At 37.4% G+C, this 20,285-nt stretch overlaps 2 protein-coding genes across 3 annotated transcripts; one reads left to right on the forward strand and one right to left on the reverse strand.

Annotated features, from left to right (window-relative positions):
• Window positions 1-41: 41 nt before the first annotated feature.
• mbtps2 (membrane-bound transcription factor peptidase, site 2) lies at window positions 42-7,819 on the reverse strand. Its single transcript, XM_081352594.1, has 11 exons — window positions 7,589-7,819; window positions 6,700-6,848; window positions 6,056-6,194; window positions 5,823-5,926; window positions 5,196-5,323; window positions 4,929-5,047; window positions 4,673-4,853; window positions 4,029-4,123; window positions 3,478-3,673; window positions 3,302-3,377; window positions 42-1,505 (listed from the first exon to the last, which is right to left on the reverse strand). Exons 1-11 carry the CDS (start codon window positions 7,661-7,663, stop codon window positions 1,283-1,285), a joined length of 1,485 nt encoding a protein of 494 aa, XP_081208720.1. The 5' UTR covers window positions 7,664-7,819; the 3' UTR covers window positions 42-1,282.
• Window positions 7,820-10,335: 2,516 nt separating this feature from the next.
• smpx (small muscle protein X-linked) lies at window positions 10,336-20,226 on the forward strand. Of its 2 annotated transcripts, none has more exons than XM_081353376.1 (5): window positions 10,336-10,495; window positions 15,026-15,090; window positions 17,315-17,401; window positions 18,308-18,442; window positions 19,047-20,226. In XM_081353376.1, the coding sequence occupies exons 2-4, from the start codon at window positions 15,052-15,054 to the stop codon at window positions 18,431-18,433; spliced, it is 252 nt and encodes an 83-aa protein (XP_081209502.1). In that variant the 5' UTR covers window positions 10,336-10,495; window positions 15,026-15,051; the 3' UTR covers window positions 18,434-18,442; window positions 19,047-20,226. The 2 variants fall into 2 exon arrangements, with proteins under 2 accessions (XP_081209502.1, XP_081209501.1); XM_081353375.1 differs by lacking the exon at window positions 10,336-10,495 and adding an exon at window positions 11,657-11,964.
• Window positions 20,227-20,285: the final 59 nt, after the last annotated feature.

The raw sequence follows: 20,285 nt of genomic DNA on the forward strand, positions 1-20,285 counted from the left end.
CACTGACCTCTTTGTAAACAAATAAGTCAATGACACAGGAAGAATCATGTAAATTAATTTTATAAACGCATGTACAATGGGTCATGAAGGTGAACAAAGACAACAAATTAAAATATATATATAAGAAAAAAAGCAGAAAGTACATTAAAAACAAGTTTAGTGCAGTCTGGCTAATTGTTGTTGGGGAAAATATTCACAGCATACAGATCATATACAATATGAACGCTTCCCATGCACATTTGAGCATGTTTAGCAATAGGTTTCTCTTGTCATGTGTATAAGAGAACATTTTCACAGTTCACAGCTGTGGCAGAGCTTATAACTTTGCTTAAAATAAACCATTAACCATTCAATCGCTGACTAAGCAACTAAAGCTACTCTTTCAAGTTCAATAATACTGCAGTAGTATGTTTATTTGTGCAGTTTCATGCTGTGGCTAGTCATATTTACAAATGTATATTTTTCTCACCCTGTATGCATTTCAATTTAGATTGTTGATGCTATACTATGCTAGCAAATGGCAACCATCTTGGACTCTATACTGAAACCTAGTGGTGTGGATGAAGCATCACGCAACAGCAATGTTTTCAGTTACTGATACTATCAGTAATCGTGTCACTACTTATTTTAGGTTACTTATGTGTCTGTAAAATTGCTGAATGTACACTCATTTCATTATCTTATGTTTTTTCCTTCTTCACAAATTTCCTTATTGGGTCAAAGTCTTTTATTTGGCTTTATTTATGCATGTTTGGGTTGACAGTGCGGGTACAACGTAAAACTACACATACTTGGTGTGTCTATATAGGGTGATTTCAGGTTGATTGGGACCTAAAAAAGTGTCCTAATCAACCTGAATTACTTCAGGAAGACAGAGAGGCAAAACAGGCAAGTAATGCCCACAAAATCCTCCATGTGTTTGCTGATATAGTTTCATTTGTGGGTTTACGTGATATAGTAGACATACTTATGTCAAGGTGTGATAATGCACAGTATTTATCAAAGAGGGCACTATTGGCACTGTCCTTAAGTCACAGTGTAAAAGCATGCAGCTTCAAGATGATTTTTACTGCTTGTTTCTATCGGAGCCATTCAAACCAATCGATTAAGAGTTTTCTCGGGTACAGCAGCACTCTTGCCCCTCTGGTTGCACTCTCAGGGTGGGAAAACCTGACAAGTACCAGCAAAGGTAAAACCACCCAGTCGTTTCCTCCATGAGTTCAAGAAGGGTCTTCGGTAAGCATTTCCCCCAAACAGTTTGACTGGAGGAGATGGCTAAATGTTACCGTGCAGTGACCATCCACAGGCCCAGAGCTACATTGGCCGCTAGAAGGGCACTGCCCCCCAGCAGAAAAAAAAAGCCAATCAGCTCTCGGTTGTTCCTCTCTGGGATCACAGAGCTCAACGTAGCTTCTAGGAACGCTGTGAGCATCCACTGGCCGTCCAGAGCAAAGCAAGGAACAGCGTTTACCACCGCCAGAGCCCCAGACAATGACACCAGGTATCTCAACACACAAGAAGTTAAGGCTATACATACATGTATAAATGAGTCAGCCATTACAGAGTTATTTATCTCAGATTACTAGTGGTGCAACGGATCACAAAACTTATGGTTCGGACGATAAAAAATAAAAAAAATAAAATGGGGTGGGAACGTAACTTTGCTTTTCCTTTATTACTTAAAGGGTTAGTTCACCCAAAAATGAAAATTCTGTCAGTAATTACTCACCCTCATTTTGTTCCAACCGCGTAAGACCTTCGTTCATCTTCGGAACACAAATTAAGATATTTTTGATGAAATCTGAGCCATATCTGAATCCTCCATAGGCTGCTATTGTGTCCGAAACTTGCTGGCCCAGAAAAGTTATTAAAGAGATCGTTAATAATGTCCAAGTGACTACAGTGACTCAATCTTAAGTATATCAAGCGACGAGAATACTTCTTGTGTGCAAAAACAAACAAAAATAACGACTTTATTCCACTATTCATTTCCTTCTCTCTGGACCTCTAGTTGGTTTGCGTAGTGTTTTTGCGCAGCGCGTCAGTGTTACACGTCACCACGTAGGCTCACTACTGGCCGACGCCAGTCATGTGTGTGATGCGTGATGACGTGTACACAGACGCGCAGCGCAAAAACACTACGAGGTCCAGAGAGAAGGAAATGAAAAGTGGAATAAAGTCGTTATTTTTGTTTGTTTTTGCGCACAAAAAGTATTCTCGTCGCTTGATATACTTAAGATTGAGTCACTGTAGTCACTTGGACATTATTAACGATCTCTTTAATAACTTTTCTGGGCCAGCAAGTTTCGGACACCATAGCAGCCTATGGAGGATTCAGATATGGCTCAGATTTCATCAAAAATATCTTAATTTGTGTTCCGAAGATGAACGAAGGTCTTACGCGGTTGGAACAACATGAGGGTGAGTAATTACTGACAGAATTTTCATTTTTGGGTGAACTAACCCTTTAAAGTTGACTTGAAGTTCCTCGATACCACATCAAAAACTACTAGCCTAACTGATAACATTCAAACATTATTAGAAACAAGTGAACAGTCAGTAATAAAATAAGAACAAATACACAAATTACAAGCAGAGATGAATGTGTTCAGGTACAGAAATTAATAATAATAATTTTTATTTGTTCACTGTAGAAATAAAATATAGTTCCATCTTTGTTAAAGCTGCATTTTGTTGTTTTATTAACATTAATGACAACTGTAGGAATATTAGGTGTCTGCCGTCACTTTAAAACCGAATGCACGGACCGAAAAAGCTGACAGACATCCGGTTTCTATCTCAACTGTTCACTTATGACGTAACCGAGAGAAAACTTGCCGAGACGGGTAATTAGACATGATTTTGTGTGTCCGTTCAAGGGCAAAGAAGCGCGTAAGAGGAATCGAATCGTTGTTCGAGCGTTATCTGAAACATGCGCCTCTCTCTCTGCATGCGCGTATTTCGAGTGTGTGCAGCTGCGCACAAAGATAACACATTAATCCCGATTTTCGCCTCTTCGTCCACGTTTAAAATTGTTTGAATTTGTAAATTGCCAAGACAAAACACGTCCAAATTATGAACTTCCACTCTATGATGGTTAAATTTAGCAGTTAATCCGCACATCACATGCGTGCCGAACTGTGGAGCCTGGTCTGTATAGATCAACTGCGATCCGTTGCACCCCTACAGATTACAAAATGAACCAGGAACCATAACTGTGATTTATAGACTAAACAAACTCAACAAAGGATAAGTCTTTAAGAGTGATGTAATGTAAATACTGACTGTGTGGAAAGGATACTTGCAGAAAGTTTCCAGCATGACAGGCAGGTCTGGATGAAGAAAGCCCAAACGAGGAACAAAGTTGGTGAGACTCACTAAAAATAAAGAAATGATCGCGTTTATATACAAGAACTTTTGCATAAAACTGAATAGAATAGAATAGAATAGAATAGAATAGAATAGAATACGTCTGACCCGAGTACTGTAGGTGTGAAGGGTAGCCAACAAACAGCATGTCTGTTTGTGGTGGGTGTTTGACCCGGATCAGTCTGGTCTGGTTCTCCAGAGATGGGATTAAACACAAGCTTGGGATGAAGTCCGTTTGACAGTCTGTGTTGGTACGACATGTACGACTCGCTTCAATGGTTTTTCTGACCGGCAGGCAGGCGAACTAGCAGGAGAAAAACAGCAATAGTTTAAAGTGTCAAAAATACCAAGAATGAGATGGCAAGAATTGTTTTTCCCCCTTCCTCTTGTGAGATATAAAGCGTAAGTGCGAATGTCAGTAATGCAAAAATAGATCTGTTTTCATTTTCAGATATTATAGCCATGCAAAGCAACAGGAGGAACATTCATATTCAGTTTTAATAGTCATTCCCTGTGTTTAGCAATGAGGTGCCATTATCTGACACTGCAATATAGTTTTTATTGCTGATATTAATAGGAGCAAACAGAATCTCAATATAAGTTTTATAACAGTTCTAATTTGAATAAAATACCCAGGAGCATTTCAGTGTCCATCTTACCAATTTGCTCTCCACGTTATTACTGTAAGAGAAGCAGAGGTCTGTCAGGCTGTTGTTCCCACAGCACTCCATAGTGCCATCGAGGCGTTTGTATGCTGAGTGGAAGAAAAATCAGAATGAGCTAACAAATATTTGTAATATTAACTTAAACAGCTAATCTAATTACACCACCATTTAAAATAGTTTGGGGTCAGTAAGATTTTTTATGTTTATCTCTTGTGCATTTAAAGATTTAAAACAATTAAAATCCAGTAAAACCGAAATATTATGAAACATTATTCCAATTAAAAATAACTTCTATTTGAGGATATTTTAAAAATGTCATTTATTCCTGTGATGCAAAGCTGAATTTTCAGCATCATTACTCCAGTCTTCAGCGTCACATGATCCAATTGTAATATGCTGATTATTACCAATGTTGAAAACAGTTGTGCAGCTTAATATGTTTGTGGAAATTATGATGCATTTTTTTTTCAGAATTCATTGATAAACAAAAGGCTCAAATGAACATCATTATAAATGTCTTTATGGCAATTTTTATCAATTTAATACATATTTGCTGAATAAAAGCATTAATTTCTTAAAAAAAAAAAATAAATCAGACCACAAACTTTTGAACGGTAGTGTATATGGCAGGTCAGTACCTCTTCCTGCCATCCAGCTGTGCTGCAGTTTGGTAGTTTGAACACAGTAGCCAGTCTGAGGATTATGGGATAGATGCGGAATGCAGTTGTGCCAGTCCTGCACTCCCTTAACAGTGCAGTCCTCCAGCTGGGTAATCAGATCTCCTAGAAACAGCCCACGGGGTCCACTGGATGGGGAACCCTGTACAAAAAAACTCATCTCAGACACTAAGGACACAACCGAAACATAAAACTTAAAGATGAAAGGTGAGCTGACCTCCACCACCTCAGTGACTAGCGCCCCTGCTCCAGTGTAATACAAGGGGAACAGCAAGATGGGCAGCAGGAACAGGAAGTTGAGGGCCACAACACACAGCATGAAGTTGTGCCACACACCTACACAAAGACAAAGTGGGAAATGTTATACTTTTATAAAGGTTGCTAGAGGAATAAGAACAAAAAACAAAGTTTTATGAACTGCATATGCAAGGTTTGTGGCATTGTGCTCGCGAAAAGTCATCGTGCCTGTTTTAAAAAGTCTCACCGGCGCAGAATATTCTGAGCTGCTGGACTGGAGAAATGAGGTTCAGGTGTGTGGTGAAGAGGTCCACAAACGCTCCAGGATAAACCACAAACATGAACATGCCAAAACCATTCAACCTCACCTGCTCCCTGAGAAGAACACGCAGAAAGAAACTAAAACGAGCTTTTTTCCAACAGAACATAAAGATATTTTTTCAGGTATAACCAGCATTATAATGGCACAAGCCTAGGAACTAACACTTTGCTTAAATTACACAAAAACTTCACAAATGGGGTGAGATTTGAGTTTGAGACCCGAAACATCTGACAATCCTTTACAGTGTCTCTTTTCTTTCACAAATGTGCATGTAAACTAAGTTTAATGCACAAGTAATCTTCCTAGAAACTGAGACACTATAAACAACCAATAGACTTAACCTTAGTGACTAAAATATTTGCATTTATGCAAAAATCTAAAGATTCATTATTGCTTATTTTTGCTCCATTAGGGCACCTTTTCATTTTAAAGCTGCTGTGTAATAAACGAAATTGCATAAAGCTTTAAAAGTTCTTAAGTTTAAATTCTTTATCTTATCCTGGCTAAATTTGGGATACGTAAGTGTTAAAATGTTCGATGCTGCACCTTTACCTCAGTGCTGCCACCCCATGGCCAAACTCATGTATGACTCCACTGACCAAGATAGCGATGAAAAAATAGGCCAGTTGACTGACAGGAAGGTTCACACCAGGCACCTGATAATACAACAAAAGACATGACCGGAATGATGAGGAATGACCGGAAGACGGTTCACACTGTCATCACTGCTCAAAGAAATGCACCAACATCGCATTCTAATTCCTAAAGACCTCTTGTGCACTCACCACCACTTGCAAGATCTGTTCGTGGGACCCCTCTGGCGTCTCTGCCAACATCTGACTCAAAGTCTGCAGCAACGTTTGGCTCAGGAGAACCACAGATCCAAACATCGCCAGAACACCAAACACCATACCAGCACTGAACCTGAAACAGATGTGCAATACATACATATATATATATATATATACACAAGCTGAAATAAGATTCTAAATTCTGGATTTTCTATGATGATAGAGCAACAAAAGGAGAGTGATTGTGGATATGTTGGTGTGTGTGTGTGTGTGGGGGGTACCCATAATGCCTTGCTGTAACCACTGCTCTCATCATAAGCAGCTTAGGATTTTTTTAATAACTAAAGCTGTAAGTCCTCAAAAAATTTAAATAAATATCATCAAAGTGGATTTAATGCGTCAACAGCCACACCATTGGAAACCAAGACAGAGCAAGATGTTTTATAGTACATATGATGTTATTACATCAGAAAATGTAAATGACATGATCCACGTTTCTTCCATTCAGAATCACAGAAACAAAATACTGACAGCTTTGTATAATACAGCAATAAAGGTTAAAGAGCTCAGGATAAGCATCACTGTCATCTAAACATGCAAAATAACTGATTTGAGGACGGTAATGCCAAAACTCATACCAGATGTACAGAAAGCGAGGGTTTAGATGAGCACATCTGGCAAACAGACGGTTGAAGATGCTTGTGTGCCATTTGATATGGAAGGGGGAGAGAGTGAATCCGTTCTTGGATAACCACGATTCATAGCGGCTCTTCACTGAACTGGACGACTGAAGGTGAAACAGAAAAAAAAAAAATGGTTAGTTAGGATGGGATAGGGTTTTAAAATCATCTGTAAAGATTTTTAAAAAGGTAGTACAATAGTTTATGCCAAAAGGAATACAGTAGTTGCTACATTTATTGTTGCTACTGTACAATAATATGAGATCTCATTTAAAACATACAAAGTTATGTCTGCCATTTTATACTTAAATTACAGCATTAGTGAGAGTAACTACTTTTATGTATCCTTAAGAAAACTAGGTACAGTTATGCTGTGTTAAAGTAATAAATCAGATGTTGATACAATGGTACTTTGAGATATACAATGTAAATAAAATTATACTGGTATTTTATATGCTACTTAAAGGTAAAACATGGTAGTACCACGAACACGGTTCAATCCAATGCCTAAAAAACATGGCACATATCAAAACATGCCAGTATCGTGGTAAAATGTCCAAAATGTTTAACTTTTTTTTTTTTTTTTGTAGATGTACGTAAATACAATGGTACATAAATATTGCAATAATCCTTTACCTTGGTATTACTGCCATAACATACCAACATACATTTGTACTTCTTTACATTGGTAAAGAAGCCGCTCTTATCATCTAATGTTCTTGACAAATTAATAACATTCGCATTACAAAGGATCAATTATGATCGATCCCATTGTTTAAGCAGGGGATGGGGAATTTACTCTCTTTCGTTAGCTCAAGTTAAAGAGTGAGTGGTGAGATCCGCCTACCCGCAGCAGCGTGTCCGCCAGATACACGGTACACCACCCGCCCATCACACACACCACCACCGCTATGGGAATCATGGCACACCGGGCTGCATGCGTCTCAAGAACGTCAAATTCCAGAGACAACCGATCGCAAAATTCCGACTGTCAAGCACACATGCACGGTGAACAAAACCCCAGTGGAACACGTCGCTTCCGCGTTTGCGTGCATTACGCAGGATTGCTAATCGACTCAGACTGTTTACTTTTGTCAGAGCATATAAGTGGCTTACAGTCACAGAGCAATCGAGCGCGATGGGAATTTCGAAAGAATCGGTTCTTTCGAACACACTGTTTAAAATGATTCAGTGATGCTTTTACTTAATAGCGCTTTTAAGTTTCATCAATAAGGATCCTAGTGTATTTTTTGCGATTCAGGTCATAAAACAAAGTTATTTAAATAGGGCTAATAACAATGTTAATGGTGCCTACATTTAGCTACGTAGGCCTAAATAAATATAGCCTACTAAAATCCGAGTGTGTTGATAAATCTGCCTAAACACATTTCCAGTATGATTTTATTTGTTCGACTATTAAGCCTAAAGTACAGGCTACTTAAGTTGTACATGAGTCTAATTTTCGTAAACGTAACATTTTATCCCTTCTTCAGTCAAAATTTCATAACTTCAAATTGCAAATGCAAGTATCAGCACTCTCATAGGTTCTCAACATTACCAATACATGTCGGTTCTTGTTTCAATTAATGCGTCGGTGAGTTTGATGCATTGAGAGTCGATATGATTTGGTCCTATTGAATAAATTGTTTAGTCCTATTCGTGGATGCATTCTGTCTCCCCAGTCTCCAGTATTAGGGTGGGCTTTAAAGACGGGACAAGTCAGGTAGTAGGCTAGCACCAAAAAGGAAAGCAAGAATTTTGTGAACTGCTTCAACTAATTAATTTGAAAGATCCAACACAAAAACCGACTCGTTTAGGGATCAGGCATCGCATCGCTACTTCACAGTGCAGCTTAAAACTACATGTGCTTTTTTATTTGCATTTGCTGAAGCATGAGATCACATCTCATTTGCACCATAGACATATCTGTGAACTACACTTTAGTTTCCAGCTGAACAAACATGCTTTTCACTTTTCTAATTTGGCCTCTCTCTGTGTGTATGTGTGTGTGTGTGTGTGTGTTGTACTCACAAGACCTGCCTTTAAATGTGCAATTTAATAAAGATGTATCAGGCATTACTGTTGACCTAAGCAAATTATGCCAGTCAACAAACGAGATGGTCAAATTTTCTTTAAAAGTTATTGTTATTGTAGGCTATAGTGTACAGTAAAGAAAAACTGCAGTGGCTTTGAATGTAAAACACATGGGTACAAATGAGAGGTCCAAAAGTGTTGAAGACCCTGCAAACTTTTCCATCCGGGAACCAAGCCTTTCTGAGTGGGAGTGATCTTGTCTGCCCTCAGGCTCCTAAAGGTTTTATGAAATTATTTATTATCTGAGATGGTGTTCTAGATAGACAGCAATTATGGCAGCCTTTTATGCTTACATAAGAGAGGAGGCCGCTGGCTTCATAATGCCATGTGCCCACAAGGACGGATTAATGCAAAATAGACAACAGACACTGAAAGGACAGTCTCGTGCTGCTAATTATAATATGACACGCAACTTTAATGACCTGTTAATGAACTTCAACAATATTTGTATTGTGTTCAACCATGCATTTAGCTACTTTCAAGTGGGATCTTTGCATTGTTACATGCACATTAAAAAAGATTCCAAAAGGCTCAAGAAATGATTGTCCGATTAACCATATTGATAATTATTTTATTATGTTTGACCTACGGTATACTGACTGGCAGGATTAGCAGGAAGTGTGTGATGCCAGGTGTAGGGAGGAGAATTCAGGTAACGATTTGCATAGCTCTGCTGTCTCTAGAGGACACCTTTCCCATCAGCTGTGGCTCCAGTAGAGCTTTATACTCAGCACTGAAGGAACTGGGTGAGCAGAATCACACGCCAAGTCTAAGTGGCACCAGGTAAGGGCAGAAGATGTTTTTATAGTCTTATTTTCTCCGTTTTATGTTTGTGGTTTGATATTTACCCTTGCAAATGTTTTGTTTAGTACAGTATACACATTTATCGCAATAATATTTCGCATTTATGCATTTGAAAGACGCTTTTATCTCATGTGGCTTGTGCATGCAAAATATACTGTACATTTTACCAGTGCGCTCAAAGTGAAAGTGACATGTGAAGGCAAAGTAACCCATAGTCGAAATTTGTCCTCTACATTTAACCCATCCAAGTTAGGAGCAGTGAGTAGTGAACACACACACATTGCAAACACATACTCAGAGCAGTGGGCAGCCATTTTTGTTGTGGTGCCCAGAGAGCGATTGGGGGTTAGGTGTCTTGCTCAAGTGCCCTTGAGTCATTTCCTGCAGGTATTGGGAATCAAACCCACAATCTTCAGATTACCAGTCTGACTCTTTAACCATTAGACCACGGCTGCTCCCAAATCCATGACTTTGGTGTTGCTAGCACTAAGTTTAAGAAAAATACATTTTCCAGGGAAATTATGTGCGGCTTCCATCGTTTGTTTATACCTGTCCGGTTGTGGGTTAAAATCAGCCTAGATTAAGATCTGAAACTCCTCTAAACTGGAAGTGCTGCTACCACTGGGAATGGGTCGTCATGTCAAACCACGGGCCAATCAGACGTCTCCCTGGGCTCTGCGTGCTGGAGCCTAAATTAGGTCATGATCTTAATAAGTATTGTCGCACAGTGATTCTCTGACTGCGTAGAAGAGTACAGAAGAGGACCTCGCAGAGAACAGGCAGGGCTTTTGACTGGGCATCATATCAGAACAGAAAGCAGTGAGGAGGTGTAGACCTCACGCTGGCAGCTGAACAGGTAAGGGCACAGTGGGGTCATGATATCAGGGTCCTGTGTCGTGCAAAGCCAAAGTGTACTCATCTATCACCGTTCACTATTTCTGAATTCTCTCTTTTCTTCCATCTTCATTATCTGCTATATAGTACTGCAGCTTTAAGTTGTACATTCTCTCTTATGTTCAGGCATATCGAGGACATTTTGATCTAGGTTATAGTCTCCTAAATATACCCTAGTACACATTACACATGCAAATGTAACAAGCAGTGGCAATTTTTTATTCTGTGTACTGGTGTGCATATACATTGGGGTTTGAAAAGCCTGAGATGACTAGGCAAGTTTATTTATTTATACTGTATATTTAATATAAAATAAATAATATGATATATATATATATATATATATATATATATATATATATATATATATATATATATATATATATATATATATATATACTATCAATGTTGTTTATTTTTTATAGGCTATATATTATCATAGGCTATATACCTATTCATGTATTTATTAATAATATAATAAGCATATATTATATAAATAAACAATATAAATTAATATTAATGTTATATACTTAATATTAGATGGGTGGATAATTAAATTTAAGTTTATGTTTAAAATATTTTTATTAATAATATATTAATATTATATATTATGTCATTTATTTTAGGCTAGTTTATTTTATTTGTTTACTTGTGTGTATGTACTGTATATATATATATATATATATATATATATATATTACAGTATACACACACACAATATATGCAATGTATGTAAGATGTAAAAAATGTATATTTTATATAACTTTATATATTATTGATCCTTGGCAAGTTTAATTATTTCTATTAATAATATAAAATAATAAATAATTTTTTTCCAGCATAATTTGAAAAAGATGCAATAGGCAAATTATGTTTCAATGGAAGCAAAAACATCTGATTGTCTTTGTATGATGGAGTCACATGACCAATGTCACTAATGTAGCCTACTTGATGGCAGAAATAGTGCATAGCATTTCTTATTAATATTCTTTTCCAAAACTTTATAACCATGTTTAAATATATTTTAAATCCCAGATTCTCACATTTCTCGGACTTTAGGACCACACTGTGTGTGTATATAGTGACAGGACTGTGAATGGGGCTTTTGATGGGGCATACATGTGTACTAGGCTGTCTTTAGCGAACAGTCAGGGTGGACAGAAAGCAGGTCCCCTCTGTGTATCACACTACTATTTATAGTGTGAACAAATCCCAGATATGAACGGAATCCCCTGCTCCTCTACAGCCTGGAGTGAGGGAAAGAGAGACAGAGGTGTTGAACAGAACCAGAACCGTAGACCACAGAAGTCAAGACTGCTTTAGTCTGAAAAGAGAGACAGAAGAGAGAGAGAGAGAGAGAGAGAAAGATAGATCGGCATTTGTCCTGTCTGTCTCAAAACAGGGAACAGTGGTTTACTGTTACGGCAGCAGGTATGCAACTTTTTTTTTAGGGCAGAGGGAAGATGTGTGTGTTCATGTGTACTGTATGTGTGTGAAACTATAACGGTACTAAAGGTCACAATGAATATAGGGGATGGGCTTACTTAAGGTAAATTATGCAATATAGTGAAATGATGATATAATGAGACCAATAACATTTGTTTAAATCAAAACAACTTGGACTTCTAGCTTTTGGAGGACTTCTTCTATCTTTCTCTAAAAGTAGCCTACTCTCACTTTTCTTACTAATTACATAAGGATGCATATATTTTTTGTTTGTGGGGACTTGTTTCTGAAATATGATTAAGTCTGTGATAGTGACTCAGGCCTCTGGCAGGATCCGGCCTTTGTAACACACTATGGAACAACAGGCAGGTTTAACTGTAAACTGTAACTGCCTTTACATAAGCATTAGCATTCTTTGATGATATGCATGTAAATTTTACTTTTTTTTGTCTATCTTGTGGTTTTCCTGCAGTAGACATCTCATCTAAGCATAGGGCTGTGATGACGTTTGATGATTTCCATAATAAACAGTGTTATTCCGAATGTTAAATTCAATTAATCTGTTGAAAAAACAGCTCAACACCAGAGTTGGACATCGCAGTGTCAAATACACATTTCGTTTTGAAAAATACAAGATGGAGAGAATTTTTGTCAGACAGGTTGGAAAGGTCTAGAACTTCTGGGAGGTTTCCAGCAATGCAAATAAATTGTGCCTGTGAGGCATTGTGGGAGTTTTTGGAAATGCATTATTCAGTGTGAGATTCCGGTATCTGGTGGGCTGGTTTGTGATCCTGTAGGAGGTTAAATTGATCTAGGATCCAAATCTAGGAACCAAAAATAAAAATGTAGAACCTTCTGTTCTAGTCTTAGTCTAGGTGGTTTGATCCAAGTTTTATGCTGTAATTAGATGTTTTTTTGATATTGACAGTATCTTTAATTTGATTTTTGATTGCTATTTTGAACACTGAGGAGTTTAAAGACACAGTTCACCCAAAAATGGAAACTCGGTCATCATTTACTCCCCCTCAAGTTGTTCCATGCATTTCTTCATTCTGCTGAACACAAAAGAAGATATTTTGAAGAATATGGGCAACCAAACAGTTGATGGGCCCTATTGACTTCCATTGCATGGGAAATAATTACTATGGAAGTCAATGATGCCCATCAACTGTTTGGTTACCCATATTCTTCAAAATATCTTCTTTTGTGCTCAGCAGAACAAAAGAAACTCGTACAGGTTTGGAATAACATGAGGGGGAGTAAATGATGACAGATTTTTTTTTTTTTTTGGGTGAAGTATCCCTTTAAGGAGGGTATTTTGGAGCAGTGTCAGACAGCTGCCGTAGTGCTTGCTGCTCTTTAAAAGGTAAATTTAGCTCAACGCTGACTACTTAAAGTCCTAATGCACCGCTGTTGATGTGCAAACAACACGGTTGCTAAGGTTGCAAACCTCTCTGTGAGCCCTGATTTGGTTGAGCTGCCCCAATAAGATCCATGTTAAGTTAGAGAAGGAGGGAGACGTTGAAAGATTTGATATATTGCGAATGCATTATGATGGCTGTATAGTTCACTGGAGATATGCCAGGTGTTTTCAGCGGGACGTTCCATCAGCAGAATAACCGAGCAAATTATGGGCAGAAAGCTCCCCGCAAGCACATAATCAAAGCTCATCTGCCTACAGCTGTGTTCATTAGGTCACTGGATGATTTTACATATTTCTGAACAGCTTCCTTTCGGAAACACCAAATTAGAGTGATTCAACCTTCAATCTGCTCTGTTTGAAATGATGGCGAAATGTGTTTGTTTCCGTGTCGGTCTGTGTTGCCTAGTATGTAAATGTAATCTCTTCAAATTTCTAGAGAGTTCCCCATGGGTCATTTGTAGGCCTTTTCATTGCCTTGCATCATTATTATGTTAATCAGTATAGAATTATAATAATAATGCACGTCATTGTTTATGAAAATATTTTTTTATTTTCTACATCCTAAGGATGTTAGGCATTTTTGATCTTCAATTCTTTAATGTTCAGTTAATGCTGATACTGAAACTGACTGATATGCTGTCTGAATCAATATATTGTCCAAAAACATGATAAATATCCATTGATAGGCTATTTGTTAACCACTAATTTGAATATTATGTCCCCCCTATGGTGGTTCATCAATGTCCCTTGATTCTTTTGAAGCTGGGGTGGACAGATCTTTTTCTTTCTTTCTTTTTTTGTTGTTGAAAATTTAGCAGTAACCTTTTAAAGTAAAATATAGCCTGACATTTTCAGATGCTTTTTTTTGTGAAAACAAAGGTAAAGGTAGGATCAACTGAAACTTTTGCTTAAACTTTTTTTTTTTTCAAATTGTTTTTGAAAGAGTTCTCAACATTGTCATAAACTATGCTCAAATCCGCCAAAATATGAAAGTATGCAATTAAGGCCGGTTTCACAGACAGGGTTTAGATTAAGCCAGGATTAGGCCTTAGTTAAATTAGAACATTTTAGTATAGCTTTTATAAACATTCCTTAGAAAAAAAACATTACTGGTGTGCATCTTGAGACAAAACAATAGCACTGACATATTTTAAGATAAGTATGTCAGTGCAAGTTGCTTTCAGTTAAAACAGCTCAAACATGCATTATAGTCCGGGACAAGACTTAAGCCTTGTCTGTAAAACTGGACCAAATGAGCAGCCACTGAGCAATACACCTCAAATGTCCATCCAAAATTCATGCTGAACTATGGCGTTATGCATATATTAATTTACAACATCAGTACATATTCCACCTCATGTTCCAAATCCAGTATACCGTGTGTGTAGGTGTGTGTTATCCCAGCCCTGTTCTCTCCATGTTAACATAAATGATTCAGGGGTAAGAGCTGCTACCTGCTCCTCACTGCAGGAGTCACTAAGCAACTGAAAGACTATCCACGGGCACCTGAGAGCCGCAGGGGGGCTTTACTTTTCCCCGGACAAAATACATGTATTCAAACCCACAGCAGGCCAGTCTATCCATCTGATCAATGCATTCAGTCTATCCCTGTCTTTTTTACAGCAGAAACGCGGACACAACTGCACAGAATGTCTAAACAGCCGTCGACCAATGTCAAAGCCCTGCAGGTGAGTAAATGGTGTGTGTGTTTTTTTGTTTGCACATAATTTAAGAATAGTTAGTGAGCTTTTGTGTTGATGTTAGTGGCACAAAATGGAGCTTTTCTTTGCTGAAAAAGACTCAAACGTGTCAACCCAACATATTTTAATCTGAAAAGCCAGTCTCTTATTTTGAACACTGAGTTATAACTGTAAAAACACATTTCAATGTACAATGCATTACAGTGCACACAAGACCATTGACAAGTAAATGAAATGCATTACTGCATGTTGTTGATGTGCGTCCAGCTTTTTGTCTTGGTAGGAAACCTTTCTTATCCAAACAGAAACAATTTATATAAAAATAGACTTGTACACTTTAACTGAAATCCTTATAGCCTTTTCACTTTTGATACAGTTAAAAAAAAAAAAAAGCGAACCCTGTGAATTTACATTTCTGCATAAAGTGGTTAAAAATGTGATATGATCTTCAACAAAGTCTGCTTAAACAAACAACAAAAATATATCTTGTCATGTCTTTATGGAGCACACTGTGAAAACAATTAAAAAATGATTTGTGATATCTAGTTGTACTGTACATCCTTAGGAGGCAGCATAAACCTTCATCAAACGTTCTTTTGTGTTCAATAAATATGTAAGAATGTGTTTGTAATTTAAGCAGACTGTTTGTCTATTGATGTGACAGTTGATGCGATCAGATCACGTTATGACCAATTTATGCAGAAATCCAGTGTTCACACACACACACACACACACACACACACACACACACACACACACACACACACACACACACACACACACACACACACACACACACACACACACGTATATGTCTAGCTAGGAGCGATAACGTAGACACTCTTATAACAGTTCACCACAGTGTAGAGACAATTTTTACAGACACTGAACACTTCAGCCAAAAATAGACACCTTTATCTTTCCATAAAAACTCTCCATATACACACAAATCCATAAAAAGCCCAAAAATACACAAGATTCAGGATACAGGATACATTAGAGAACACAGACAGAAGGAAGAGAGGTCATGCATGCAGAGACACATGGTCACTACTGTACAGCCTAAAACAGCCAATATGTAGAGTAGAGTAGAACAAATGCAAGGGTTTGATGTACTGGACCATGAAATACATGCAAAACTGGAGTGAAGTCTACTCTTTAGGGGCGTCTGCGATTGGTCGAGGGATCTCACATGCTCTAATCGAAACACGAAATGCAATGTAAATTGAACCTTGAGTGTCTCACCTTGTGTGACTACACTCTTAGAAGAAAAGGTTATTTTTAGTGGTTCCCATCATGGGATCTTTTTATGGATTTAGTTTTAATAAATTCATTTTGTTTTTAATAAAATTTTAGGGATTAAAAAGTGCACTTGAAAATTAAACATAAAAGTATTATGCAATCCTTTAAGATTGAACCTTTTTAGCATAAAGCGTTCTTTAAGTCAAGAATCCTAGGGTTGTTCTAAGAGTGTATGTGGAAATTGAAGAGCCAATTTTGCATTGTGACATTATTTTTTATTATAATAATTAAACGTTTCCCCTCTAAATTCTCACAACCATAGTGCAAATAAAATATATTAATTTTAAATTATATTTATAATTATATTAATATAAAATTAAGAATGACAGTTGGATAATGATAATAAGAATTTGGGGGGAAATGTGTTTAATTGTCATGGAAATAATGCTATTTATGCAAAACTGAATTTCTTATGTGACCTGGTTTCCGTGAGATTCACCCACAAATAATGGAATGGCTAAGACAAACATGCTAAAAAGTATGTATGAGAAGAAATGTGGCAAGAATCCTGATCCTTTCAGGGTTTCTTCCTAGTGTAAATTTGTAAACACATTTGGAATTTCGTTTTCATGCTGCGTTTAGACGCATTTAATAAAGACCAGACAAAAAAAACAGGCTGTCTGCTTCGGGCTTCAGCAAACAGAGAGATGTCTGTCATCTCACTGTTTTATCTGTTGCCAGCAGCTCATTTCCATACAGGCACTTTGCTCTTTATGAAATACAAACTCCAGCAGGAAGACACGTCCAGCAGGTTTTGTGGAAAGGTTTGGTTTCGACAACTACACAATATTACATGAGCTTAAATGACTTTGGTATTGTAGTGTGGTTACAGGAGTAAATGAGCAGTGTCCCTGTGAGGGGATAGCAGCGATGGTAACTGTCTCAATGCATTTTCTTGTCTGTCTCAAAGGCCAACCTTAATATTCCAATGGGGGCTCTGCGTCCTGGGGCGGGACATCCTGTGAAGAGGAGAGAAGATACAGTAGACACAGAGGAGGTCAGATTCTGCTGGAAACAAGCACACACTTACACAATTAAGTAATTCCTACGTAAAGAGAAAGAAAGAACGAAAGAAAGAAAGAAAAAAACATATTTTTGCCCCATTTACATTTATTATGAAAAATAAGCATACTCTGCTCTGTATTATATAAATACATAAAATGTATTAAGCATATATTATTTAAAAAGCATTTATTAGTACTTCATGATAGTATTTACGTTGATGAGAAGCATCATTAGCAAAAATAATAATATATATATATATATATTACATATATACAATTACTAATAAACTATTTAAATGTTTATTTGATAGAATATGTCTATATGGGGAAATATGCATATATATGGTTGTATTTATACATTACATTGCAAAATATACATTATATTTTTAAAATATATCATTATATTATATCATACATTATGGTAGTATGTTAATTAATTACAAGAAAAAAAAAAGAATTACAAAACAAGTAATAAAAACTCGGTAAGTGTTTTAGCGCAATTTTCTCACCTCATGGGATCACAACACTAAGAGATAGTAAATCTTTTCCTGGATTTTTTTTTTGTGCGTTCCCGAGATTAGACCTTCCTTAACATAATGGCGAAAACCCGAAGTCTCTAGGTGGTCTGGTTGAGGAGTAGATAGAAGTGCAAGATTGGTGCGCACAGACGCACAGAACAGAAATCATGAGTTAACAAGCGCAATTTTGTCCGGTGGAAAATTGCGCTAAAAACATCTGAAAACATAGTCTAATGACTAATGAAATAATATTACTATCACCTTTTGGCCCTAAAATAGTAAAATATGTGGTATGTGGTATGGTAAAATATGACAAACTCATTCTTGAGAGTTTTTGTGAGGGCCACTCAGTAATATCTCCCACAACTGTTGGTTTCATAGCCATCCCCAGTCACTCCAGAGGAGAAAAAGCCCCTGCCTGGTGCCGTGAAACTACCGGGACCCGCCGTGAACCTCTCCGAGATCCAGAATGTAAAAAGTGAACTCAAATGGGTCACCAAAGACTAAACAACACAGGTAAATCTGACAGTCAAATATACACACTCACACCCATTTTCCCCGTCTACCATTTTTGGTTAGTCAAACATTGTAACATTGTTGGTTCTTTTCAATCTTATGCGTGCACACTGCTACACACACACACACACACACACACACACACACACACACACACACACACACACACACACACACACACACACAAAGAAGCAAGAACACAAGAGCAATCGGTTTTCTAAACGCGCCACACTGAAATCATTCAGAAAGGCCCCATGCTGTTCACACAAATGACCACATGGTGTCAGTAGCTGTAAAAGCAGTTTGCACGTGTGTTAGCATGCATGCTGGAGTGTGTGAGTCGCTGTTTTTGAGTGTGTGAGGGTCTGATGGTGAATCAGGCTCTATTAATACTCCACAGATCAGTGGGGCAGTGAAAGTCAGTCTGTTGTGCAGTCCCAGCATGCCTCACAAGACCTTCCTATTATAGAGCAAAACATGCACTGTTTGTGACCCACTACATGTGTGGCAGAATTAAAAATAAATTTTGCCAAGCAAACAACCTTGAGATCATACCATGTTTTTATTGCTTGTAAACCTATATAACCAATTCTCATTTTAACAGGTGACTCCACCCCCATTTTATCCAAGGCTTTGGTTACGGTCTCCATCCAATCAGATTCATGTATTTAACACAAAATCAATCGCAAAGGAATCATTGGCAAGCCTTAATGATGACACTACCAACTGACCTGAGAATGAAGAAAGGGGGTGGATTCTATCGAAGCAAAGACTGATGGGAACTGAGCAATTCAAAGCTCTGAACCATGGTTTTGTCTGTCAAAAAATAGGTCATCACTGTTTAAACCACCCAGCATCGTATTCTGTATTTTGTGTTTAAAAATGTTCTGTGTGCTTAACTTAAAGGGATAGTTTACCCAAAATGAAGATTGTCATTTAGTGAACTATCCCTTTAAGTTTGATTTTATAGTAGTTCTGTATTCTCCTACTACCATCAATGAGTCATGAAACAGAATATATGACTGAAGGCTGATTGATTCATCTTAAAATTCCTCTATTCTTCAGCCAGATTCTGTCTAAACTTGTTAAAACATGACACCATAAAATCAATGTTCTTGATACATTTTACATCTAGAGTGATTATTATGCAAATAATTGCGTCAAATTGTATTAATTCATCAGAAAATCATGCATTTCATTTGATTAATTTTCCTACGATTGACAGCCAAGCTGCAGGCTTGTTTTCGCTCCCTACTTTTTCTTCATCTATGGCTTTGTTCTTGTGTGTTGCAGTACATGAGTAGGCTGTTGCATAATAAAACATGATTTCACGTTCTCTCCAAGAGCAAACCCGTAGGAGGAAGCCAACACTTGTTATCCTTGAACAAATAGAACTGGATTTCAAATGCTGCACTATCAGTTTGCTATGTACATAAACCGAGATCAGTTTAACAGTGCAAAGATGCTCATCTTCTCGCTTGTAAATCACATCATGTGTGTCTGTTCTGTTGTGTGTTCTACAGTGATCTGTAATCTGTAGTTTACTAGCAGCAGGTGTCATGACCTTTGGGTGAAAGTGTCCTTATTAAAGTTTGTATCGCTCCTTAGATCAGAGTAAGTTGCATTAGGAGCTATTAGTCAAAAGCTGGGAAACGTACAATGCAGATTAATTGTGTCTACATATGTATTTCTTTCATTTGTAAGGCTCTATTTTCTGTAAGTTTGCTTTGAAACAATGTGTATTGTGAAAAGCACCATACAAATACAAATGGATTAAAGACAAAGTTTTGTGAAATTAATGGGATTGCGAAGTGAAAGACAAACAACCAACAAGTATTCAGCG

Source organism: Scardinius erythrophthalmus, assembly GCF_964197995.2.
Source record: "Scardinius erythrophthalmus genome assembly, chromosome: 22".
Taxonomy (NCBI): domain Eukaryota; kingdom Metazoa; phylum Chordata; class Actinopteri; order Cypriniformes; family Leuciscidae; genus Scardinius; species Scardinius erythrophthalmus.

Bases quoted from the DNA above. Each gene is read 5' to 3' on its own strand.
- mbtps2 (XM_081352594.1), bottom strand. From the start codon at position 7,663: ATGATTCCCATAGCGGTGGTGGTGTGTGTGATGGGCGGGTGGTGTACC. The intron at 6,849-7,588 runs GTAGGCGGATCT...TTTCACCTTCAG, and splicing joins TGGCGGACACGCTGCTGCGG to TCGTCCAGTTCAGTGAAGAG. The intron at 5,927-6,055 runs GTGAGTGCACAA...TTGTATTATCAG, and splicing joins AACAGATCTTGCAAGTGGTG to GTGCCTGGTGTGAACCTTCC.
- smpx (XM_081353376.1), top strand. From the start codon at position 15,052: ATGTCTAAACAGCCGTCGACCAATGTCAAAGCCCTGCAG. The intron at 15,091-17,314 runs GTGAGTAAATGG...TCTGTCTCAAAG, and splicing joins CCAATGTCAAAGCCCTGCAG to GCCAACCTTAATATTCCAAT. The intron at 17,402-18,307 runs GTCAGATTCTGC...TTGGTTTCATAG, and splicing joins ATACAGTAGACACAGAGGAG to CCATCCCCAGTCACTCCAGA.